The following is a 25,495-nucleotide window of genomic DNA, read 5'->3' as shown; positions in this document are numbered from 1 at the left end:
CGTCTTTTCTAATATTTTCAGTAATTTACACAAATCTAGTCCAGTTGATTGACAGCTGTCCAGCACGTGGCGCCATACTGTCGATTCAGGTTGAGAAACGACGGCACACCTGACGGGCTGGGAGCAGACTTTTCATCCCATCACCAGGATAAATTAATATACCGGTAAAATAAAACATTGGAAAATATTGTCAGTTAAACTCTTAGCAGAAAGTATAGAGTAATGTAGCAGACGTAGTAATGTTAAGAGCTAGATAATGGCGGTAATTTGAAGTACCGTGCTAAAAACTGAAGACCCTGTTTCTGTACCGTATTTATGACCCGACTCATCTATCTCTCAACCCATAACTCCGGTATATGTCACATTTTCTAAATGCTGACACTGAAGAGTTTTTCTAGATGGCCCGTTCCACCATGTTTCGGAGAGTCTATCCCAATCTGGTGGTGAGCAGTGTGCTGACTAGAGGTACGTCCTGCGGTCATCTTCTTTATTCACCATGTTTCTGAGGCCCTGGGGTCAGACATTCACGACAGAAAAACCCCGAATCTATATTTGTTTAAGCTACTGCTTAGAGTTGAGTAAGGTGCCGTTTTTAAATAATGAATCAGGCGCAATGATGGGAAAAATACCTACACCTGGTTAGTAATCATAGAGACAAGAGTTTTTTCTCTTTCTGTTTTTTAGGCGTATGTCCTCAAGACAATAATGTACTAGTTTCAATATTTGTTTTTAAAAGAGCTTCAGGCTACGTCAAAAGCCGGAGTTGTCAAGTTTTAAGTATTCAAACACTACACAAAGGCAAAGAATTACTACATTTTTTATTATTTTGACTCAGTTAAATGTATTGTTAAACGTACATATTTACTATTGATAATGCGAATGTTCTAGTTCAACTTTGTTTGACGTAACATGAATATTTATTTCTAAATATCCAGTTTAATGTTCGAGTTGCCCCCTAGTTAGTATCAACTGACCAGCAACCACGTGGCTTTTGTAAATATGCCCATACTAATGTTTTTGTAGGTCATTACATAACATTACACGTTATGACCCCAAGTGCACAGTGTTTATTGTTAGCGTGCTAATGTTAGCCAAATAACGCCTGATATCAGTTTAGTGCTGGTTATACCGTTAGCACGCCTCCTTGCATTTTGGGGTCTGTCTCGTCAAACACGTGTCGCGCACGCACGTGCGCACGCTTCTCGCTCATAGATTAGATTGTCTGCGCCGCTTCGTCGTCCCGGACGCTCAACGTTGTGCTTCCGCTGTGTCCTGCTGCGCGCTGCCCGAGGAGGAGACGCTAGCTAAACGCAGCTAAACGCAGCTAGCGCAGCGAGTTAAAGCTCGGTCCGCGTCGTCGCGCCGTGGTCGCCTTTGTGTTGTCCGTGGACCGCTTGATGTTGGTGGGTTGTTTTTCCCACAACACCGCCTTAGTATTGAAAAGGGGAACACACGAGTTCGCGGATCTTGTTTTTCCCCAACCACGCTTCTGTTTTTTATCGTATACACTAGTGCAGAAACATGGCGGATGGCGGACATTACTACAACGGTAAGAACTTACTACAGCCTTAATCTGGCGTCTTTTTGCTACTTTCCCCCCTTTCTTCAGACCGAGGCAGCTTCATTGTGAGAAGAGAGGTCAGAACTACAGATTTGTTGAACCCAGGAGGTAAAACGATACACGGAGCTCCCGACAGAACTCTTTGTCTCTTCATGGTCCCAAGGCATTGTCTTTTTATCTCATCTAATATCTAGAACATATTTAATGCACTAGAGAGTCGGGTGGCGTTTACGAATACACAGAACACCGGTAATCAGCTTGTTATGAAGTAAAGCCTAGTAGCTGTGATAGTGAAGCTGGACATGACATTGACATTAGTCATACACATGCGCACACACAGATTTACCTACAATATAACAAAACACAAATGAGGGCTGTTGTTGATGTTAAAAGACCACTACTTTAATGCCATAGATGTTGGTTGAATAATTTGCTGCTCGTATTGTAGTTTATTCTATATATTATTGTTCAGGCAGAATACCTTAACTTTGTTGGGATGTGATAATTCATGCCCCATTGTGTGCTTTTTGTGAAATGTGTTTGTGAAATGTTTGTTCAATCTACAGAGCACGATGATAGAACCGCACCACAGTTTCGCAATCGTAAAGGCAGGGGATCCCACAAGGGTCGGTCGTATGATAGGTCCCGCAGAGACCGCCAACGGGGAAGCCACTCAGGAGGCTTTGGAGGGCCCGGACCTCGGTCTAGGCTTGATGATGCAGATGGAGATGTAACCATGAGCGACAGCTCTCAGGACAACAGCGCACAGCACAGATTGTAAGTTTGACGGAACATTCTGTGTGTTGGTTTTTCTGACATTAGATGTGTGTGTTTTTTTTTTTTTTTTGTTTCTTTTTTTTTTGTTTTTTTTTTTGGGGCGCACTCCAAATATTTAGCTGGCTTGTTTCCAATCTGACTCAGGAAAATAGCTCATAACTATATACTGAAGGCTGTTTGCCACTGTAGTGACACTGTAGGAAGAGAAAGCAGAGTACCTCTGCAGAATTCAAAATATGAATCTTATCTACCTGCAAAAAGTAACTGTTTGATACCACTTCAGAACATGAGGTTGATTTAGAGTGTAGTTCCACTGAGTGAAGCTCGGGTAAAGGACTACTGTAAACATGCCGCTATTTTATTTTTCTCCTATTATTTAGCACTCCATATGGTAGACCCTTTCGCAAAGGAGATGGACGATTTGACAGAGACAGACGACAAGGCAAAGGGGGTGGAGGTAGAGGAGGCGGAGGAGGAGGTGGTGGCTTCAGAGCAGACAGACTTGGTGGAGGCGGCGGTGGAGTTGGAGGGAAGAACCGGTCAGGCTGGTACAAAGTAACGGTGTGTATTACCACAGCCACCACAGGATGCCCTTATTTCTTTCTGCAATGTCAGATAAGATCACACTATATATTGTTGGACAGATACCACATGGGAGAAAATACGACAAGAAATGGCTACTGACAGCACTTCAGAACATTTGTTCCGTTCCATTCACACCTGTACAGGTGAGGTTTGGCCTGTCCTCCGATATAAATGAACTCAAGTTATAGTAATATAAATTGTTTTGTGGTTTCTTGTTTTGTGTATTAAATTGAATTATTTTCCTGACTGTCCAGTACCATGTGGATCACAACCGGGTCCATTTCTTTATTGATGATTCTCCTGCTGCCAGTGCTTTGCACAAATGTTCTCACAAGATCACAGACACAGATGGTTACAAAGTATGTATGATGTCTTCGAATTTATCCTATTTCTACAACACATAGTTATTTAGTAATTTATTTATTTCCATTTGTATTTTTGCTTCCTGTAGGTGGAAGTGCACGTTAACGACAGTGCTCCACCTTCTTTCCTTCTGGCTGACCTAAAGCCTGAACATGTGGAGCACCTTAAGGTGAGCTAATGAATAACATGAAGGGTGCAATGTGGCTGTGTCTATCACTTAAAACATCACAAATACTAGTGTTCGGGCTTATGTTGTTTGAGAGTATTAAAGTAGATATATTGCCATTGAAAAGTCATGTGGGGTGTTTGCACTGTGCAGTTATGATAACAGTTAAGTGCAGTGAAGTTATTGTCGGCTTTGAACTTAGGTTGGCAGAAGTGGAGTTTGTGTTGTAATGTTTTTTTTTTTAACCTTTAAACCTTGCACCTTTTGTAACATCATCAGAATGGTTTATTAGAGGTTTGCGTTATGGACCTATTTTAAACTCTTAACTTCTCCTGTTTGGTGTATGTATTCATAGCAATGCATGGCAAAACGTTTTGATGGCTCTCAGCAAGCACTGGACCTAAACAACATCCGAACAGACCCTGGTAATTATGTTTGATTATTTCCATAAATGCATTCATCCTGACATTTCATTCATTTCATTCATCACATTGACTTCATTACTGAACCACTCACTGATTTAAGATTTTATTTTTTTTATCTAACATGTACTGAGTGGGCAGCTAACTTTATGTTAAAATTATGAATACTTATGTTTCGTATTTTGTAGTTTGATTATGCTTCATTTTATCTGATAGACCTGGTGTCCCACAATATAGAAATTGTCTTGAATTGGAAGACAAACATGGAGGCTGTCATAAAAATCATTGAAGAAAACATTCCAGAGGTAATATGCTATGATTGTTTATGGTATTGTTTAGGGGAAAACAAATTATACAGACAGAAATCCCAGATGCTGTCCAATGACTTGATAAGTTGGACTGAAAGTAATCATGCATATGCCCTGACTGTTGCTAGCTGACCTGCTTGAACCTGAGTAACAATCGTATTCACAAACTGGACGAACTTGCCGGGTTGGTCAACAAAGTGCCCAATCTCAAGACCCTCAACCTCTCTCACAATGAGGTAAATGGCTTGGTCAGTGTAGAGTACAGTTAGCAAACATGAATTTGATCCTGATTTTCTTTACATGCTTCCACAACTTGTTTATGTATGATTGTCTAGTTAAAGTCAGACCGGGAGCTGGACAAGGTGAAAGGCCTGAAGCTGGTTGAGCTGTGGTTAAACAGGAACCCTCTGTGTAACCATTTCAAGGATCAGCCCTCATACATCAGGTCAGTCATTGATCTTGGGGGGTGAATGGAGAAGATTTTGAGAAAAGCGCATAATGGAATCCATTTACTTACAACTAATGTTATCTAGGAATCTTATTTCTGTATGATGGTATGCAACACACATTACAAAGGAAATCAATTGAGCTTGTTTGTGTAGGAAGCCTGTACAGTAACCAAAAGCTTTTCCTAGTAAGCAATGATGAGCTGTACGGCTGAGAAAAATCTGCTGTACTCTTGTATGTGTAAAAGTGAGGGAGAACTTAAGAATGAAAATGCATATACAGCTGGTCTATTACCTTTTTTGCATGTTTCCTCCCATTTTATTGATGAATATTTCCTTTTCACATTGCAAACTAAACATTCTTTACACTTAATAGTTGCTGGGAGACCTGAGCGCATTGGAGTCGGCCTTTTTCCTCCTCGCAGCTTGCTTAAACTCTTTTTTTTTAAACAGCCTACATCTTTCTGCTAGTTGTCCTTTGCTTTTTCGTGGGGAATTCTTTCAGACTTGGCACTGTTATGGTTTTCAGTGATGCTGTACCCAGCACTCCCCTGCTGTCATCCTGGCTAGTTATCCCTTAGACTGCTGTAAAACACCATCACACTACTGCAATTTTAAAACTGACAGGAAGCTATGGGCATAGCTCAGTAATATGGTTTATTCAGAGTTAGTAAATTTTCTTTCAAATAATACAACTCCAGTAGATGATGTTTGAGCTTAATGTTTATTGGACAGTGGGCAAACCACATGTGGATGAACCACAGATAACACACAGCCAAGGGTTCCCCTCCCCTCATAGCACCCTTGCCCCTTCGGCCCCCTGTAATAGGCGAGTATGGAAGGCTGGATAGCCCATGACGGGTAAGATCCCACCTTTGAAACCCCGGGACAACCTAAGGCAGGCACAGTCACGATTACTCAGCCTCAGTCCCTGTGAGCTGTGGCTCACTGAGAATGTCATGGAAAGAAATTGAGAAGATGGGACTCCACAGGAGAAGCCATTGGGCTGAGGTGGAGGGGGATAAGTTTGTCTCAGTGGCCAGGAATCAGCCAAAAACTGAAACCGTCTGTTCCACTAAGCAGGTTCTCTTTGGCCTAAAACTGGCTTCAAGTGTTCATTGGATGAAGTGGATTCTGGCAAATACCTCACCAACTACTGAGAAATAAACTGAACTGAAATTGAGGTTCAGTTTTACCTGAAATAAAGCTAATGGAGGGGAACATGGAAACGATTCCTCTTCCAGTTTACACTGGCTGTAAAAACTAAATGATTAAAGCAATACAACGAAACGGCTCAAATATAAAACTATTAAAGCAGTTTAGAGAATTATTGGTATAGCTGAATTCTTGGTATAATTTAGTTCTTGTATTCATAGGTTTTGACCAATTAAGCTGTGAAATGAATGCAGCAATTAAAGAACTGATGGTGTAACTGTAAGATACTTGCAACCGCTTGGATGAGTAGTGGGACGACTGGGTCCAGCTCAGTTTGAGGCCAGCTGTTGTTCTTGTGTCTGTTTCTGTTGTCTTTCTTTGCCGCTAATCATTGTTGCACACATAAAGTCATTCAAGAGGGTGAACAGTGATTGGTTTTAGGTACCTCTTCTAAATGTTCCACTACGTGTGCCTAGTGTCTGTGTAAATTAAATTTTTTGTTTGCCTAGACCCTGTTTTGTTTTTTGCTGACGTTGACTCATCTGTTCCCCAACATCTTGACCAGAGTTTGGGGGAAGTTAGCACGAGACTGGCGGTAACCACCTCTCCCAGCATAACCTTTTCATTTTACTAATTCAGATCTGGTGCCTGTGCTGGTTTGCAGCGCAGTCTGGTAGATTGTGGGTCTCTGCATGTTTGTATGTGTGTGCTCCCAGAGACGTGTGCTTGTGTTGCTTCCCCATATCAGATCTATTTAAATCTCCATATTGTGGGAGAGGGTGAGTATACCGACTGGTAAGTACACTGTTAGAAGTGCTGAGAGGCAAAGCATGAAAGGACAGATATGACTATGGACAATAGTCCACTTATGTAATCGAAAGAAGATTTATTCCACTTAGACACTCATTTTACTCTGACTTCATGATATGTACATGACTGCATACTCCCATATTTTGGACAGAGGAGCAGCCTAAAATTGTATTAAAGGCAAAAAGAAAATCACAAAGTACTTTAGCAGGTGTGACTTAGAGTGGTATCCACAGTACTGTTTATGATTTACGTGTGATTTGGGGCACTAACCTTCCTGCGCTTGATTTTTTTTTTTTGTTCTGTACCAGTGCTGTGCGCCAGAGGTTTCCACGCCTTCTCAAACTGGTAGGACCAGATGTTTGCAACTTATATTCCTACCATCACCTTCCTTTAGCTTATGATTTATTGCATTCAGTTACACTATGACATGTTTTGTTGTCTGGTGAACATTTGGAATAATGGTCTCTTAGACCATTATTCAGGTAAGACTCTTGTATCCCTGTATGGAAAATAATGTTGTGTTCCATGGTCTGCATACTTTTAATGTTTATGATAAAAAAAAAAGTAATTCCACTATCGCTTATATTTTGTGATCATTTATTTTAGGATGGTCATGACCTTCCACCACCCATTGGCTTTGATGTGGAAACCCCCACCACAATCCCCCCTTGCAAGGTTACTTGTTTCATCCCATATAGATTTCAAAATGTAATTGAGAAGGGACTTCAGCGTTAACAGCATTTAGTATGAAGTTGTGACGCAAGGCCCTTTTTTTATGTTGTTTCTGTTTGTCTAATAAATGTTTTGTCAATTTCATATCCAGGGTAGCTGTTTTGGGTCCGACGAAATCAAGGCTCTCATTCTTCGCTTCCTGCAACAGTGAGTATCTTTTATTAAAGATTGCTGCATTAGTGCTAGAGAAGAGTGTGTCCCCCCCAATAAAGCTAATCTATATCAAAACTGTATTGTAGGTTCTACAGCATATACGACTCTGGGAACAGACAGCCACTGCTGGATGCTTACCACGATGGAGCATCATTGTCCCTCACTACACCTTACTCCACCCAAAACCCCTCTAGGTTAGAACATCGATATCCACTGTTTAGCATAGTTGTAAAATGTTAATGAGAGGTTTTTCAATTAAATCTCTCTCTGTAATCCCACTTCTCACACCTCTCCGTCTTTTGGGTTCAAGGAGCAGCCTGGGAGAGTATCACAAAGACAGTCGAAACCTAAAGAGAATCAAAGACTCCAGTGAGTGTACCTGTCAAGACGTTGAATTAACTTAACAATTTGAGACTAAATAATGTAATTGTTCAATTCCCTCTCTGCATCTCTCCTTCTTTTAGCAATGCGTTTTCGATTGCTGAAGCACACGCGATTGAATGTGGTGGCTTTCCTCAACGAGTTGCCCAAAACTCAGCATGATATTGCGTCCTTTACGGTCGATGTAAATACCTACACGGTGAGTTCATCTGTTTAGTCAGCCTGTATTTTTCAGTAATCTTTCTCTTGTGGAAATCATTTGTTTAAACATAAATGTTTTCTTTTTACAGAACACACTACTCTCCTTCACAGTGAGTGGAGTCTTTAAGGAAGGTAAAGTTATTGGTACTTACAAGCCACTCCCATCTACTGCAAAGATAAGCTTTGCTGATTTAGTTTGTAATTTGTCTCATGACTGTTTTTCAGTTGCTGTTGATGGAAAATCTAGAGACTCCACCATGGCATTCTCTCGAGTTTTCATCACAGTCCCAGCTGGGAATTCAGGGTAGGTTTAGTGAGCTCCCAATGGTCTTTATCAGTTACCTGTTGTTCTTTGTTTCATAACTGTGGAACATTCTGTGTTTAGTAGTATAAACATAGTTACCCCGTTAAATATATTTGGTATGCTGGGAAGTCACAGCCATGAGTGTACATGGAATGCAATAGAAGCACCTTTTTCTTGATGACTCAAAAGCTTGAGTGTGCAAAATTCTTTGAATGTGCTGACCTGAAACATTCAAATCTTGATGCCTGTTGTTTCCCTTTATATGCCACAGTTTGTGTATAGTAAATGACCAGCTTTTCATAAGAATGGCTACAACAGAGGAAATTCGTCGAGCTTTTGTGGCTCCTGCCCCGACTCCATCTTCGAGCCCTGTCCCCACCCTCACCTCACAGCAGCAGGAGATGCTCACAGCCTTTTCCCAGAAGTCGGGCATGAACCTGGAATGGTCCCAGAAGTAGGTTTTGTTTTGTTAAATATGTTGGCAGTATTTCATGAAATAATTGTTACATATAATGCAATATTTTAAAATAATATGAACACTATATTGCCTTGCCACAGGTGTCTGCAAGACAATGAGTGGGATTTCAACAGAGCCGCACAAATCTTTACACAGTTAAAGGTAACATTATTCATTTCTTTTTGTTTCTATAAAGGTGTGATGGTTTCTGTAGCAATGGCCTTAAATGATCTTCCACTATTTCTTCACAGAGTGAGGGCCAGATTCCTGATGTTGCGTTCCTAAAATGAAGAATTATTCAATACATCTGAAACTTCTGTGAAATAAAATCTGCAGTTATTTTATTTGCATTTTGTTTTATTGTTCTGTTTATCACACTATTTGCCATTTGTTCTAATAAAAATAATATAGCTCCACTTATGTGAACTGCTGATTTAACAGGCAAATGTCCCATGTTTGACCTGATGAACACAAATACCTATATGGGCTAAAGGATGGATTAAAAGCCTGCTAAAGAGAGCTTGTCAGCCAGAGTTATATATAGTGCAAAGACTTAACCCTATCAGAGAACATGGCGCTGTCTGTTCAAGTTCTGTCCTGCAGCTCCTGTATAGAGACTTATAAATCCAGCCCCTGATGATTTCAAACCATTAACCATCATTCCAGTCACGTAAAAAGAATAAAGGTTTTCTGATGGGTAGTGATACTTTTACAAAATACAAATGTCCTTATTTGACCTCCAGATAACACTTACAGGGATGAGTGAGAGTCGTCAGAGACCCGCTACAGTATGTAAATCTCATATGATTAAAAAACACTAAAGCAGATTTATGCTAATCTATATAACAAATATCGTTTTTTAAAATAAACAAGTAGCAGGTGTTTTAAAAAATTAAAATACTATCATGTCAATTCTATTTGACTAGACTTAAGTTAATAAAGTTGCATTTAAAAAAATATTTGCATTGGGAAGAAAACATTGACCTCACAAAGATGGCGCCTGGACGGCAACGCGTCGCTCTTCCGCGTTTCTCTTGCGTCACGCGCACGGACGTCGCCACCAGACGGGCAGTTGGCGTACGATAACAATAAACAACCCTGAAGCGAGCGCTACGCACCAGCTGGACTTATCTGCGCGAGTCGACACGAGCGTGCCGTGAACATGAACCGAAACGCCTGCCGACCGTTGGAGTAGCGTTCAGTCAAGTGACGTGGGCGGCTCGTCGGTCCTGACACACCGGGTTTATCAGTTTTTGTGTAGCCTAGAGAGGAACTAGTTACGGTTTTCCCCTTCCTTAGCCCCTCGCAGCTAGCTGTGGCTCATTCCTTGTTTTGAACGCTGCTCGCCTGGTCTGTTATGCAGTTGCCAGAGGACTGTTCTCGCACTCGTTCTCCTCCGCCGCCTCTTCGCTCCCTCTCCCCACTCTCTCTGGCCCTATGTCTCGCTGGCTTTTCCCCTGGTCGGTCTCAATCAAGAAGCGGGCCTGTCGGTACCTCTTGCAGCACTACCTCGGTCACTTTTTGCAGGAGCGACTGAGCCTGGACCAGCTGGGCTTGGACCTGTACAACGGCAGCGGTGTCATCAAGGAAATCAACCTCGATGTCTGGGTGAGTTCGGACAAAGACCGCTGCGGATGGTTGTCGACTTTCCGCCACCACAGTGTTTTTGTCGGACTCGTGCACTCTTGGCTGTTTCGCAACTGCCCTGGAGTTCAACAACAGTTCCCAACGTCATGCTCTGGCCGAGCTCGCATTTCTTCGAGGAACTGTACTTAAGGGAAACACATAAGTGCAAACACTATGAATAGATGAGTGTGTGTGTGTGTGTGTGTTACTGGGTGCTAAAACAAGTAGGAAACCATTTTCTCATTCCTTTCACTTTGTTTTCGTCTCATGCAGGCAGTCAATGAGCTGCTGGAGTCCCTGGGGGCTCCTCTGGAGATAGTGGACGGCTTTGTGAGCGGTATAAAGGTGACCATCCCCTGGCAAGCTCTTCTGACTGATCACTGCACCTTAGAGGTGTCTGGTCTTCAAATAACATGTCGGCCCAAGTATCGGACCAGTAAGTTACCCGTTAAACATTCTGCAGGTTCAGTGAGGCGTCGCAAGTGTCTGGTGTCCAGACAACGTTAGGAGTGATGGTCCAGATGTAGTAGCCTCTTATCTGAGTCTGTCCAGTTGAGCAAGTTTGTCAAGTTCAGCACTAGCACAAAATACAACCCCTTGGTGTTTTATCTAAATATATGCAGTCTGCACACACATCAATTTTGCATAAACATATCTAAAAAGGAATTCATTTGCATTTAATGTGTACTAGTTACAAGTGACTGTAATAAATGGAGGTTTAAGACATGATAATCCATTAATTTAGATTAAAACTAGATTAAAACTCTGTTCTTCAGTGCATACCCTAAAGATCTGCAACACACTCAGGGATTTGTCACAAGTCAGTACTACATTGCAGCAACTCATTTTCTAAACCTAAACCTAATTTTCCCAAGGTATACACATTGTCATTCTCACGCTGAAATATGTATTTGTGTGCATTTAGGTGGGGGTTGGGACTCCCAAGGCTGGTCTTCAAGTATGACCTCAAGCATGCAACTGGCTCAGGAGTGCCTGAAGGACCCCCCAGAGGCATCTGAGGAGCCACCTGCCCCCCTGGAGGGGCTCGAGATGTTTGCACAAACCATTGAGACAGGTGAGTCAAACATGCATCTTCTAAATAAAGGCCAATATAATCACAGTAATGTACACTGAGTATGTTATTGAAAAAGGCCCAAACCATAACACACTCACCTGAGAAGAGACATTTTACTAAATTAAAACAAATTTCTGATCTTGTGTATTTGTGCAGTTCTTCGCCGTATTAAAGTCACCTTTATAGACACCATCATCCGCATCGAACACCAGCCCCTGGATCTGGAGACAGGTGTTGCCTTAGAGGTTCACATCAAACGGTAGGTTGGAGGTACAGCCTTTGAAAATTCACTTAAAAATGACCTACAAGGAGCAAATGACAAATATTATAATTCATTGCTGTCACACTGCATGACCATGCAGCCTAAATACGCTTTTTATTTTTCTTTATCACATACGTTTTAAAGATTAATGTTTTTTTATATTTTATATAAAATTCTATCACAGACTGAGCTCCGATGCTCTTGTGTAGTGAATTAATAAATATATTATACATCGAAAATTCATAATTTCTAATTGGTCATCCACAAAGGATTTGTTTTCGTTTGTGTCATCTCTGTGTCATTAGTCATGGGATATTTTCCCATGTAAAGAGTCATGTGACCTGTCCCATGACTACACTTGAATGATGCTTAACCTTTTTATGTTTTCCATGTATATTGATAAACGTTTCCAAGGTGGCTGTGTTGTTCTCAACATGCGGGGAGCTATGCTCCACTAGAAACAATGCTTACAGACCATGAAGCAGTTCACCAGTGGTTCTGCAGAGTAGATTTTATTCAAGTAGATGTTTTCCTCAATATGGTTTGTGCTGTAGAACGATTGATATGCTCAGTACAATTTATGCCTGTTGATTAAGTTTATTGTGTGTTTTTGTGCCTGTCGTTGCTTCAGGATTGAATACTTTGATGAGGCAGTACGAGATCCAGCCAGTCAGACTGCAGTGCCTGTTGATATCCACCAGCCACCCGCCTTTCTGCACAAGATTCTCCAGCTAAGCGCTGTTCAGCTGTTCTATGACAACATTGGTATTGTACAGGTGATAAACATCAGGACCCTTGAGGTTATGTGGGTATAATACAGCACAATATGGTAGCAAGGCTCAAAAATGTGTTGAACTCTCGGTTTTAGGGTTCTCCTGAGAAGGAGCACCCAGATTCAGCCACTGCTAGTGAAGAAGAGGATGAGGAGGAAGAGGAAGGGGCAAAGCCACAAACCGCCCCTACATTTCCTCAGTCTCAGCCACTGCTAATAGGAACCTGCTCTGGCTTTATTGAGACCACCGTAAAGATCAAACAGAACGACACGCTACCTGGGCCAAAGGTGTGTAATGCTTTCTTATGTTCTTTACATCAAGTCTAAAGTAAAGCTGTGGTCTAATCTTCATGTCTGTTTTTTGACTTTGGTTATCAGTTGGAGTTGGATGGTAAGGTGGGCTGTGTTCACATGCTGCTTTCTCCAGATCAGATAACCCACCTGACAGACTTGCTCTCAGCTCTCTGCATAGACACCGGTACGAAACGCCTGCTTATTCATTTTAAGACTGAAAATTAATTATCCAGATTCTAACTGTTTCAATGCAGGCCCCTTTGTTCTAAATTTCTACTTCAATATGTAAATAAAGTGGACACTCTACAACTTCTAGTGTCTTTCGTTCATCTTGTTAACTGATTAAAATTACTAATAAAATAACATGGGTTGAGTTAAACCACTTTTATTCATAAACTGACTCCAGTCATGTATATTAAACACACATTCCTTTCACTGTGGGCTACAAAATGAGAAATTCTAAGATTTACAGCAAGGACTGACATTTGTGAATATCTCATGGATATGAGGTCATCCTTGGCCAGAATCTGTATTTCACACACATCTTCATAAACCCATTTCTCTATTTATTCTTCCCCAGAGCCAGAGGGTAAGTGTGGCAGAGTACACAGCCGCCCGTTGGACTCAGATGACCTGCGAATGATTGAAGATGACCTCAGTAAGCAGCTGGGTTCCAGTCCTAGAGGCAGAGAGTGGGAGGCAGATGAACTGGAGCCCTATGATACCAGCCTTGAAAATGGAGGTACTGTAACCAGATCAGCAAACTTTACCCTAAAACCTGTCTTGGGTTACCTGGGCAGTTACATAAGATGATGACTTGGATTTACAAGAAGCAGCAACTCTTAACAGTGAGATAATTATGAGTATATCAGAGTGCATATAGATGTTTTGCATGACAGCTAACATCCATGTTGAATTAACAAATTGCTCCAGCTGCATTTTCCTGCAAATGTGTTTATGTTCACAGCAGTAGTATGCAGTACTGTACAGTACTGTAACTTGATACCCTGTGTGTGTTCCTGCAGAAATGTTCTACTCCATGGGTCCTGTTGGAATGAGTAGTAGTGTGACGTCTGTGCGCTCTGGCAGCGAACTGTCAGACAGCGATATAGAGTCCTCTACACACAGTCTCAACAGCCTCACACAGCCTGCAACGCAAGGTCAACCTGTGAGTGTAGTTCTGTAGTGTTGGAGTTCTTTACACTCAACCAACATAGAAATGGAAGTTGTTGAAATACTTGCGATAATTTACATTCTGCTACATTTTTCTTGCCAGGGCATAGGGGGCTGTCCCAGGAGATATCCTGTAGCTGGCTGCCTGTCAAGTCTACCACACGCCAGCATTCGGACCAGAGGTTAAAATGAACTGCATTGCTAAGTAACAGACTTCTGTCGGCACAGAGGAGGAATCTGCCGGACAAACCTTATCTGTCGTTTGTCTCTGCAGGGCGTTCACACAGTGGCCTGGCAGAGCAGCTGAAGCCTGATGCCGTGCTGCGTCTCACGTTTGGTGGGCTCACTCTAACGCTGCTGCAGGAGGACCCGCGCTCTGGGCCTGACGCAGCCTCGTCGCTGGCACGGGTATCTCAGGTGTTCTTTCAGGAGCTGGCCTTCTTCAAAGACAGCATGTTTAGCGGGAGGGACTTCAGCAATCTAAGATGTGGCTTCGCAAAGGCCTGCCCACACCCACATCTCAGGTAAACACACATGTCTTTTCTTTGGTGAAGTAGAGTTTATGTAAATCTATGTCAGTAAACACATTTTTGTAGACACCATTGTAATTGGTAAACTGCAGAAAGCCATATTGCCGTTTTTTATTTACACAGTCCCTTTTCCTTTGAGGTTTTCTACAGGCTCCTACCAGATAGCACCTATGGTGACTTTTCTTTTTCACCTTGTTTGCATCTTCTCACCTAGACTGACTGGAGCGGCAGTGCAGGTTGCTTGTGAGATGCGGAGCGGGCGGCGCCAGTGTCGAGCCATGACATGTGACCTCTCCTTCAGCAGACTCGAGCTGCTGGAGTGCCTCTGGGAGGACGAAAGGCCAGAGTACAGCGAGGTAGACAGTGTCTGTCTTGGTCTGTGCATATTTTAGGCTGACTCAGTGACTTACTCAGTCACTTTTATTTTCACTTTCCCAGTATCCTGGTTGCGGCACAACTTGTAAATGAAACATTCTTTTTTATATCTCACATTTGTCCAATATGTGAGAGAGGGAGACCTACATCACATTCAGCAAGATAATATTTTGGATATGATTGTCTAAGTAAACTTTGTTTTCTAAAAGTACCATGCTGATGTGGTAAACATCTTTTTTTCACTTTTTCTAGTTACTACAGTTCCAGAAAGCAGGGCTGTTCACAATTGGAACTGCAGCCAGACCTTGTGCCCAAGTACATTACCACCTCAGTGAAAAGAACCTGCGTAAGGTGTGTATTTTCATTGTGACATCATACTGTCTGTTTATGTTAATGTGAAAATCCTTGTGTAAGGTTTATTACATTCCACTGTGCGCTTTGTGCTTGTACAAATAAAGTTTGTTTGTGTAGTAGTAAAGTAGTGCTGTGGTAAAAGGTTAACACCATCTTCTCAAAGATTTCCATCTGTTACTGAAAACATTATATTAAATAATGAAAAGTGAAACAAATGTCAAAGTTCAACATCCTATAGTGTAATATTCATTTGTTACAGAAGAATGTGTAATTAAACAAATGAGAAATGAATTTAACGAGTTGTATCTGTGTTTTAACAGGGTAAACAGCGTGTTACACGGCGGGACAGTGTGGTGCGGGTGGAGCTGGCAGAGTTGACAGCCGAGCTGGACCTTGACATCCTCAGTCGTCTGGGAAGCCTAAGCAAAGCCTTTAGCCACTGTCCCACACACACAGCTGGACCTAGACATGCACAGGTGGACTCCCACAAACATCTTAGACCCTACAAAACAAACCACAGGCCTAAGAATGTAGAGCGTTACTAAAAGGTGACTTTATTACTTTCTCCTCAGATCCAGAGCACTGAGCTCTACTCCTCCTTCTCCCTCCTCTCACCTCATGCCGTCCTTAGGCTTCGATTCCCTATACCCGATTTGCGGCCCCTCCCTAAGCGCCGACCTCCAACCCAGAGGGCAGTGCGACAGGAGACCTTGGTGCTGGAGCTAACAGAGCTGGAGCTAAATCACCAAGAGGCTCCCGACATCCAGGGTGAACAGAGCACCCCAGGACAGCCATGGGCTCCATGCCTCACCCAGCTACTGGAGGCCTCTTTTACCGACCTGCATGGTACGAACACACTCCTTCTAGCTCAGTTCCACACTGACAGGGCTAAAAGCTTAATATGGGAAAAGATGTGTTTATTTAAAGTGTTTTTTGATATTTTTAGTATTACCAAAAAATAAACATTTTACAGTTTCTGCCTTTCTATATTGATGTAACTGTAGAAGACTTGTCAGTGGATTGATTTGTTTGTTTGTTGCATGTAGGCTTGCTAAATAGATCAGTTTGTTTTATTTATTGATCTATATGTACCAGTATAAGCCATCTGCTACAGTACATCTTGTGTTGTGTCTCATCAGGGTCATATGAGGGCTGGGAGGGTGGCTCTTTCCCCTGTATCAGAGTGAAGAGAAACCATGATTCTCTGCCCAGGTTAGTACTGATGCTCTCAATAATAATAATTATTATTTTTACTATGAGCCAGTTTTGTCTATTAATCTGCGTGTCCCTATATTTAAACAGGATATCTGTGCGTGTCCGTGGAGGCGAGGCTCAGGGCCCAGCAGCCGGTCTGAGTGGGATGAACCTGGGCCTCCTCAGGGACCTAGGGGCTGCATTTTATGAAAGTCACTGTGAACCCAATGACAAAACCAGCTCTCCGTTCTCCTCTAACCGCACTATGTTTGAGACAGAGGAGGTGTGCTTCCACCCAACACAAGCTCTTTAATCATTAATCAATAATCATTATATCAGTTTTCCAGACCAAATTCTTTCCTCGTTGCTGCCCCCCCCCCTGTGTTTTAGATGGTGATTCCAGCCGATCCAGATGAGATGCAGCAGTTTCAGACGCAGTGTGTTGCTCAGTGTCAGTGTGCTGTGGACATAACTCTGCCACTGGCCTACATCCTCCTGCCCAATAAACAGGCCTTCCAGAGTATCTACAATAGGTAAATCGAGTAGCATGCACAATTAAGTTAGAGAAGAAAAATCGACTTTATCACAAATTAAGTTATATCTAAACAACCAATATGGCACCAGATGCTACAAGTTACACTTGTACACTGTTTAATCTAATAGGATCAATAATGATCTGTTGATGTGGGAGCCACCACCACCTCCTCCCTCCTCAGCCCGCAGCCCTGACCACAGCCGCTATCATCACGATGAGTTTCAGCTATGCAAGTCTGCTTTTAGATTGGGTAAGACTGCTGGCCTGCATTGACATCTTTTAGTAATCAGCAGGTTGTGTGTTGTTTGGTTAAGATCTGTTCCACCCTTGGTCATTTCTTTCTCTCTGCCATAGACTCAGATTCAGAAGATGATGATCCTAGGTTTTACTTGGCCAGTGACTCATCTGGAAGGACACAGCAGTCAGCTCCTGTTCCCAGCCACAACCTCAGCCTTCTCTCCCTCACTGTGATGATAAGCAAAGGACGTCTCCAAGCTAGAACAGACAAGAAGGTGAGCTACGTGGCTATAGTGATAGAAAGTTATTGAATCAACAGCCTGTTGTACTGATGTGAAACTATCTACCTAATTGCTTTTCAACCATTACCCAATTCTAACAAATAGTGTCTGTTTTGTACAATTTCACTCATTGCATTTATTCAGGAGGATGAAAGTCATGGGGAAATTGTACTCGACCTAGAAGGGGGAAAGATATTTAGTGTGGCACAGCATCAGAATGACCCGAACCTCAATTTCCTGTGTGTGGAGAGTCGACGAGTTGAGCTCTACCATCAAGGTGCAAATCGTCACTTTGTTTAAAACTATTTCTTAAAACATTATTTATGTTTTCCTATATTAAAAAAAGATTAAAGTAGATTTATTGCGATTAACTATCCTCACCTTACACCAATACAGCGGTCTTAAAAGACACCCCTATTCCATCACGGTTGGAGATGCCCAACTTCTCTCCCCCAAAGCACTTGGACCCAACCATCTACCCAACAGAGGTGGGAGTGAGCAGTGTGAGTGGTAGGGAGTCAGAGCTGCAGATGTTGTCCACAGCCATCAAAATCACACTGGACCTTCAGAGGAATGTCAAGGTACGTCCTCTTCTGTATGGTTTTTTAAGTAGGTACCACAAGTAGTTTAAACCTAAACCTTGTTTGTTTGGTGTGTTTTAATGTAGGAGTTTGTAGTTGCCCTTCGACTTCAGGGTGCCACCATGCGCCATTACATGACGCAGACTAATCACAGTTGGCACGAGCAGGTGAGCATCTGTAGAAACAAGTGAAGTGTGATTAAAACAGATTGAATAAAAAATGGATGTGCATCTGTGCCATTATTTTAGTACAGGAAATTTGTTTTCTAGTTAAAACAGTTTGGATTTTGCAGAAAGTCACTGATTGAAATAATGGAAGTGAATTATTTTTTTTTCTGTGTCTACTGCTGCATAATTGTTTGTTTGTTTTTCAGCTGGTTGACTTCTTAGATGTCATTGATGACCCTATTCTGGGTTACACAGCACCTGCAGTCATCACTGTGCTCCACACACACCTTGCTACCTGTGCTGTCGACTACAGGTATATAGCTTAAATATGCTATTGCATTGTATGTACAGTAGTCTAGTATCACAGATTTTCCTCAGGGGTATTTATATTGTGTAAAGACACAGTAATAGATCTTATGGAATTCACAGATATAAGCATCAAAGTTCATCCTTCACACAGATGTCTTTACACACGTCTTTTTTCCACAGACCACTTTATCTTCCACTGCGAGTGCTCTTCACAGCAGAATCCTTCTCTTTGTCTAGTAATATCATTGTCGACACTGCCACCTTCCACCTCAGGTACAGTTAAACGGAGACGTTGTCTATTAGTTAAAAAGAAATCACTTTTTATTAGCTGTAAGTGATGTAATGTTGTGATTTATATTGTGATCAGATTCATCTTGGATGACTCTGCTCTCTACCTGTCTGACAAATGTGAATCTGAAACTGTGGACCTGAGGAGAGGTGAGACAAGATATGTGTATGATGTTCACAGCTATAGGTATTTGAATATGTATAAAAATTATTGACATCAGCTGCAGACATTGCAAAAATAACCAGTGGCGTTACATGTGGCATATTATGCTTTATTAACACAAAGATGAATTCCCATCTTAGTGAGCTGTCTTTTTAAAAAAACACTTTTATTGATGCAGATTATGTGTGTGTCCTGGACATTGACCTGCTGGAGCTCGCCATCACCACTTGGAAAGGCAGTGATACGGGCAAACTGGTGAGTGCTTGTCTGAGTACACATCTGTACAATCTAAACAAAAATTATAGTTTAGCCCAGTTTCCTTTAAAAACCACACAACGAAAACCAAGAAGCCCTGTTTATAAATATTTTTTCAACATAATGAAGTTTCATTGTAATGATAGGTCCAGACTTAAAACCTGTAAATTAAGACTAGAATCCATTTTCAGATGGACATGGAGCCATAATCAACAAGACGTTAGTAAACATGTTGGCTTTTACTTACTCTCCTATTTCTATGTTGTTTCAGGTATTTCCTCATGCTCTTGTGCATTGGAACTTTCTTTGTTTCCTTTTAGGGATTCACCTACACACATTTAAAATGTATTTGTGTCTTTGATCTCCACAGTCTCAGCCTCTTTTTGAGCTGCGTTGCTCCAACAATGTGGTTCACCTTCACACCTGTACTGATTCCTGTGCTGCCCTGGTTAATCTGCTGCAGTACCTGGTCTCCCAGGGGGACCTGCACCCCCCACCCAAGCACACCTCTCCCACTGAGATCGCTGGCCAGAAATTACCAGTAAGACCAGTGTATTTACTGGAGAATACAGTTAATGGATGAAAAGGATTTATCAGTGCAGCTAACCATGACCCACCCACTTAAATAAAATGCTTTCTATATAAGTAAAATAAGGAAACATGTTAGTCTGAGAATATGTTGAATGTCTTGTGTCTTTGTGATAATCTGTCTTGTTAGCTGTCAGAAAGTCCTGCCTCTGTGGTGCCCTGCCCTCCAGCTGAAACTGCTGAGATCAACCAGTACGACTTGGCCGATGCCTTAATTGACACAGACAAGAGCCACAGTGAAGAGAGTATAGATCCAGGTACTACACAGTGTCTAAGTGTAGCCATTTATTTATTCAATCGCTTTTCTTGCTTTGGACAGACCTGATATGTTGCTAAGTGTTTCTAAGAATAAAAATATATCACTCCTGTACATATTTACTCAATTGCACAATGTTTTGATGTTTATTGAAATTGACTGTGAGACTCTGTTTCTCCAGGTTCACCCTCCATGCTAAGAGGCTCACCTGTTTCTGTCTACCTGTTCCCTGGTGAGGCCTCAAAGCACAACCCCTCTCTTCTGCAAGGAGAGGACTCAGAACTTGATGGACTTATAGCTACAGCAACAGAGGCCCAGGCAGATATGACATCAGACGAAGGCTCAGAGGGCTCCACGGACAACGATGACTTCTGCATCCTAGAGGCTCCTGGCATGGGCATCCCTGTGAGGAGTTTTTCATCATTTTGATCTGTTTTTCCATTTTATATTTTAGTTGTTTTTCACTCATGTTCACACAACTGGACTTGTTGCAGCCGAGGGATGGAGAGCCTGTGGTGACGGTGCTGTCCCAGGAGCCCATCAGGTTGAAGGACAACCACTTCTCAAGGCCTCGTGGCAGCTCAGACTTGCTCAGAGCCCCCAGCCGCTTCCCTGTTCCCCAAAGCAGGGTGGTGCTGCGGGAGATCTCTGTAGTCTGGCATCTCTATGGAGGCAAAGACTTTGGTGGAAAGCCTATGTCCATACATGCACAGCAAGCAAACAGGTAAAACACACACACGCACAGACAAGGCGAGAGAGAGAGAGTGGTCTGTTTTGATTGCCCTCACTCACATCTCTTTCTTACAGAGGTCGTTCAGTCCATGCTGGTGTTCGTAGCTCTCCATCTCGCTCCGCCGCCTCCTCTCGCCCCCAGAATTCCTGGCGCTGGGCTGGAGGTAGTGGACGCCAGCATTCACTGCTGATGGAGATCCAGCTCACCAAGGTATACATATAATATTCTGTATGTGTGTGAGTCAGATTATATGAAGTTTAATCTTGTTCTAGTAGCACTAGTAGTAGACTAAGGCTTATCAAGGAAGATGCGAGTAAATTAGTTTTCTTTCAATAAATCTCCCAGGTGTCCTTCCAGCATGAGTCCTACCCAGTGGCAGTAGCAGGGCAGGATGGGGATGGAACAATGGCAGCTGGGATTGGGGCTGGTCCTGGTGGCGAGCAACCCATCTCCAGGCAGGTTTTCATTGTTCAGGAACTTGAGGTTCGAGACCGACTGGCCTCCTCACAAATCAACAAATTCCTCTACCTCTACACCAGTGAGAGCATGCCCCGCCGAGCCCACTCTAACATGGTGAGATGGAACCACATAGGCAGTCTATGATGAATAGGTCACCAAAGCAGCATAATGTTATTGACTGTTTTATATGTTCACTTGTCTTAGCTTTTGTATTAAATGTTTGGTAGCGGCTATAAATTCTTTGTTGCTTGTGTTTTCTTCTTGCAGCTGACTGTGAAGGCCCTGCAAGTGTGTCCAGAGTCTGGTCTTGGGGGTCCAGAGTGCTGTCTTCGTGTCAGTCTGTTGCCACTACGACTTAACATTGACCAGGTACATCCGCCTCTGCAAACTGAATATAATAAAGATCTCTGTTTCCAAACATGTCTTAAAATAATATTTAACTGTCACATAAATCAAAATCTAACCATCTAGCCATTTCCCTTTCTCCTCCAGGATGCACTGTTTTTCTTGAAGGATTTCTTCAGTAGTTTAGCTTCCTCTGTGAACCCTTACCTGCCTGTGGACCCTGCGACTGAGGGTAAGCGTAGCCTAATGCTATGATATCGCCTTTCATTGCATTTAATTCTATAAATATTTACATTATCAGAATGAAGGCCTTCATTTGTAAAGTACATGCAAATGGTTCATATTATATCTGTGACAAAGTTCATTATAATATCATTCAGTAAAGTCTATCTATTTATAAAGCTTCTAAGGCTCCAGTGACAGAATTTTCTATTATGCAGTCAAAGCAGATCCCTCCCAGAAGAGGTCTGAGGAGGTGGACGCTGCTGCTGGTCTGGGGCCTGACCTCACCACTTCTGTGGAAACCACTTACAGCGAGCAGAGCTCCTCATCTGCTGGCTCCTCTTCCTCCTCTGACCAGCCAATCTACTTCCGGTAAGTGGACACAAAGTATGGCAATTCTGCGTTTAGCTTTCACCCTGGTCCCAAAATATGATGTGATCTTGCACTTAGGTGTAAGCAGGACAAATGAGGAACTTAATATATGTTTAAATAATTATTCCTGATTTGTCTCATCCTGCAATGTTTCTTTGTCAGGGAATTTCGTTTCACCTCTGAAGTGCCTATCTGGCTGGACTATCACGGCAAACACGTGGTCATTGAACAGGTGAGATGTCCTAAGCACCAGCTTTGTGATAATTAGATCAATATGATTTCAGTGTAATTAGTGTGGAGTTTTTTCACTTTTTCGTTCCATCTCTTTATTTCACAGGGAACATTTGCAGGGATTCTGATTGGTCTTGCCCAGTTAAACTGTTCTGAGTTGAAGCTAAAGAGGCTCTGTTGCCGACATGGGTACAAATACGTTTGTTTAAACCAAGAATCTGTTAAATTTATAACATTTGTGTTTGTGAGTGTTTACTTGACTTTATCTTGGAACACCTTCTAGTCTCCTTGGTGTTGACAAAGTGATCCAGTTCGCTGTCACAGAATGGCTGACAGACATCAGGAAGAATCAGCTGCCAGGCATTTTGGGTGGTGTTGGCCCCATGCACTCTGTTGTTCAGCTGTGTGAGTAGATATTGCCATATATTTAAAATATATTTAAAAAAACAGTCTTAAATATATCTTCAGCCCGGACTTTTCATGTCATTTAATCTCCTGTTTTGTTTTGTTTTGTTTCTTGTCTTTGGCACATCTGCAGTCCATGGAGTGAGGGATTTGTTCTGGTTGCCTATAGAACAGTACAGGAAAGATGGACGTATTATTAGAGGTCTCCAGAGGGGGGCAGCATCCTTCGGCACCTCCACAGCATCAGCTGCCTTGGAGCTCAGCAACAGGCTGGTGCAGGCCATACAGGTAGATACATACAGAATTAGTAGTTTTTGAGTATTTGATGCTCATGTGTACCCGAAATAATCAACATCTGTGTTTTAATAATCACTTCTGTCCTTTTCCAGGCTACAGCAGAGACAGTGTACGACATCCTTTCCCCAACGCCTCCATTGAACCGATATGCCATTACGGAGGGTAGGGCCCCCTCCACTCGGCCCCGGAGAGCTGCCCAGCCTGCAGACCTCAGAGAAGGTGTGGCCAAGGCCTATGACACTGTCAGAGAGGTGCGTAACTAATAAAGCTCATGCAAAAAGGTGTCTGAAATTTAAACAAATGATTTTGTTAATGACTCTGCCAGCCATTTTCATCTGCATCTATAGGTTCTGGCACATGAATGTGCTGATTTACTCTCCTTGCTTTGTAGGGAGTGATTGACACAGCTCAGACTCTGTGCGATGTAGCATCTCGCGGCCATGAACAGAAGGGTCTGCCTGGTGCTGTGGGCGGTGTCCTGCGGCAGATCCCACCCACCGTAGTCCGACCACTGATAGTGGCGTCTGAGGCCACATCCAATCTGCTCGGTGGCATGCGAAACCAGATCAAACCAGATGCCCGGAAGGAAGATTTTCTAAAGTGGCGCACAGAGGACAACCAAGAATGATAGATGACAGCTTTTTGTATCTGTGTGTGAAAAAATGAGTGTAAGATTATGATTTGGGACAGTCTCATCTGAGGGAGTGAATCCAGAAATGAATGTGTAGTTTCTTGCGTGTATGGACTAATGAGTCAGTGTGTGCTTCGATTCAAAAACAAAGCAGTGACTAACTACTACTGCAGTTACTGACACCAAGTGTTAGGTGGCTCCATCTTACATGGATCTACCAGATTTATTTTTTCTGTTTTGAATTTAAATCTCCTCCTATTCCTCAAATGAGTAATACACTAGTCTACAGATTCTCTTTACAGCCTGTGCAAACATATCACTCTGATCTGGCTCCTTTTTCAGCCCAACCGCTAGCATGTAGGATTACCAGTGTTCCTATCACCTCTTCACAAAGGAAATTGTGTCATAGCAACGCTTGACATAAAAGAACAACATTACAATGTGATCATAGTGTTTAGGGGTTTTGCCTTGATGCAAAAATTTCATTTTCTCATCAGCCATGGAATCTATGGCAGAAACCCCTGTATTTCTATTCCTATAAAGCCATTCCTAGCTAGCAACACCAGAGAGGCTTTCTAGGGGCTGAATTGTGTATCAGCTCATCTTTTCTAGGTGCAATGTGATGGACTGATAGGTAGGGTGACCTCAGCTTTGTTGTACTCGCTTGCAGAGATCCTCTAGTGAAGACAGGAACAGTGTTTTTGTGAAGTGTCCTTTGGTAACACCTTAAGGTTTTGGCCGATGGTTTTCACTTTGACTGGTTGCCGCCTCGCTGTGGGATTGATTCGGCTTTGGCGCTACTATGCACCTGCTTTTCTCTGTGCTGTTATTTGTGCCATAAACTTTGCAGTGCAACCTTTTAACTAGTTTGTATTGCCCTTCTCAATCCTTTACCCCCTGTGCTACAATGATAATACATCCAGGCTTATATTGATACATACCTAAAATGAAAGCCAGATAATTTAAAGCCCCTAGTTCTGTAGCACGTTAGATTCTTTTAAAGCTTCACGTCTGACTTGAACTATTCATTGTTTCACAACAGATGTCAGTCATTCAGTCATAGGTTCTTCTGTCTGCTTCACTTATTGTTTGTTTCTTATTTCTCTGTCTTTAATTGCCTTTCCTGCATTTATCTTGTCTCATTTGTTTTTGTATTTTGTTAAAACAAAAGTATTGTTGTACTCGTTTCCATAATAAGCGACTATGTGAACCTGGTGACAATGAGGACGAATCGTTTTGTGGTTTGAAGGGTTTTACATTTTTATGTTTTTTTTTTTTGGAAGGGACACGTGTCCCTTTGTGTGCAAGTGAAAGAGATTGTGTGTTTCAGTGCGCGCATGATGCATGTTTGTGAGGGTGACAGGTTGTTACACCTCATGTGTAATTACTATTTACTATATCCTAAACTGTATGAATGACCTGTATAATACAAAGAAAACCGATATACAAAATTAATACAAAATTGTACAAAAAATACAATACAAAAAAATACAAAAATTAAAAAATTGAGTATAAAAACTGAACACGGTCTCTGCTGCGCATTAATGTTATTATTGGCACAAAGCAGATTTTGTTTTGCTAGGGTTTCCATTCAAGTATAGTATGAGCTTCTTATTTGGGTAGAGTTTGTATGTCCGCCTTAAAATACAATACAAATGTACAAA

The 25,495-nt window shown here is 42.2% G+C and overlaps 2 protein-coding genes across 4 annotated transcripts; both read left to right on the top strand.

The window, feature by feature from the left end:
- The first annotated feature begins 55 nt into the window (after nt 1–55).
- nxf1a (nuclear RNA export factor 1a) lies at nt 56–9,237 on the top strand. 3 transcript variants are annotated; one of them, XM_029165615.3, is made up of 23 exons: nt 56–164; nt 388–465; nt 1,610–1,669; nt 2,128–2,338; nt 2,719–2,899; nt 2,983–3,066; nt 3,178–3,282; nt 3,375–3,455; nt 3,808–3,877; nt 4,091–4,179; nt 4,311–4,418; nt 4,518–4,627; nt 6,902–6,938; nt 7,200–7,268; nt 7,417–7,472; nt 7,565–7,672; nt 7,789–7,847; nt 7,943–8,058; nt 8,150–8,192; nt 8,286–8,364; nt 8,636–8,818; nt 8,923–8,983; nt 9,073–9,237. In XM_029165615.3, exons 2-23 carry the CDS (start codon nt 399–401, stop codon nt 9,109–9,111), a joined length of 2,016 nt encoding a protein of 671 aa, XP_029021448.1. In that variant the 5' UTR covers nt 56–164; nt 388–398; the 3' UTR covers nt 9,112–9,237. The 3 variants fall into 3 exon arrangements, with proteins under 3 accessions (XP_029021448.1, XP_055368236.1, XP_029021449.1); XM_055512261.1 differs by lacking the exons at nt 56–164; nt 388–465 and adding an exon at nt 599–638; XM_029165616.3 differs by lacking the exons at nt 56–164; nt 388–465; nt 1,610–1,669 and adding an exon at nt 1,157–1,549.
- A 605-nt stretch (nt 9,238–9,842) lies between these two features.
- On the top strand, nt 9,843–25,354 carry atg2a (autophagy related 2A). The gene is made up of 42 exons (XM_029165611.3): nt 9,843–10,429; nt 10,721–10,883; nt 11,373–11,522; nt 11,679–11,781; nt 12,416–12,560; nt 12,653–12,844; nt 12,935–13,034; nt 13,431–13,592; nt 13,876–14,018; nt 14,127–14,205; nt 14,298–14,547; nt 14,768–14,909; nt 15,181–15,279; nt 15,603–15,758; nt 15,855–16,128; nt 16,422–16,494; nt 16,585–16,759; nt 16,867–17,009; nt 17,140–17,261; nt 17,366–17,523; nt 17,674–17,806; nt 17,926–18,110; nt 18,197–18,277; nt 18,484–18,590; nt 18,767–18,859; nt 18,954–19,024; nt 19,216–19,292; nt 19,663–19,833; nt 20,011–20,137; nt 20,318–20,541; nt 20,631–20,860; nt 20,944–21,079; nt 21,215–21,442; nt 21,596–21,697; nt 21,821–21,905; nt 22,114–22,267; nt 22,430–22,499; nt 22,605–22,687; nt 22,782–22,903; nt 23,037–23,191; nt 23,293–23,451; nt 23,592–25,354. The coding sequence occupies exons 1-42, from the start codon at nt 10,259–10,261 to the stop codon at nt 23,826–23,828; spliced, it is 6,030 nt and encodes a 2,009-aa protein (XP_029021444.1). The 5' UTR covers nt 9,843–10,258; the 3' UTR covers nt 23,829–25,354.
- The last annotated feature ends 141 nt before the right edge of the window (nt 25,355–25,495 follow it).

The sequence above is a fragment of the Betta splendens genome, chromosome 10 (genome assembly GCF_900634795.4).
Source record: "Betta splendens chromosome 10, fBetSpl5.4, whole genome shotgun sequence".
NCBI lineage: Eukaryota > Metazoa > Chordata > Actinopteri > Anabantiformes > Osphronemidae > Betta > Betta splendens.
The sequence above is the reverse complement of the archived record's forward strand: the minus strand, read 5'-3'. Positions and strand labels throughout refer to the sequence as shown.